Source organism: Berghia stephanieae, chromosome 13 (genome assembly GCF_034508935.2).
Source record: "Berghia stephanieae isolate SIO BIC M18660-M18661 chromosome 13, UCSD_Bste_1.3, whole genome shotgun sequence".
Classification (NCBI taxonomy): domain Eukaryota; kingdom Metazoa; phylum Mollusca; class Gastropoda; order Nudibranchia; family Aeolidiidae; genus Berghia; species Berghia stephanieae.
The window spans coordinates 18,132,135-18,132,508 of NC_088372.1; the positions used below are offsets into that span (position 1 = coordinate 18,132,135).

Consider the following 374-nt stretch of genomic DNA (forward strand, 5'->3'; position numbering starts at 1 on the left):
AATCAAGCGCTGCACCAGCCCTTACATGTAACGTCAAGATGTTAGAGAAGAAGAACGGGATTAACCTTGTTAAGCAAAGAACACGAACTATTTCCAAGAATTAAACGATCATTAACAATACTAACAATTGCTGTTTCCGTCGTATGATGCTGTCTAAGATGATTGGATGTTTTTTTTTCTAGAGATGGTTTTTAAGATAAGACAGTAGGCCTGCCAGTTTCATGACACGCTTTCCCGGGGTTTTAGAAAGAAATGGAGGTTTAAAGTAGTTGCCCATATATTACTGTTATGCTTACATTCTCTTTATTCATACCAGCCTTTTTAAAAATGGGTTTGACGTGAGCAACTTAGTAATTGTCTGGTACATCACCTAG

At 37.4% G+C, this 374-nt stretch overlaps 1 protein-coding gene across 1 annotated transcript in view; it reads left to right on the forward strand.

The window, feature by feature from the left end:
• Nucleotides 1-374, forward strand: part of LOC144959231 (uncharacterized) — a 21,674-nt gene extending 21,300 nt beyond the window's left edge. Inside the window, exon 7 of the mRNA XM_078891772.1 lies at nucleotides 317-374. Coding sequence (XP_078747898.1) covers nucleotides 317-374 — 58 coding nt within the window. The remainder of the gene's footprint in view (nucleotides 1-316) is intronic.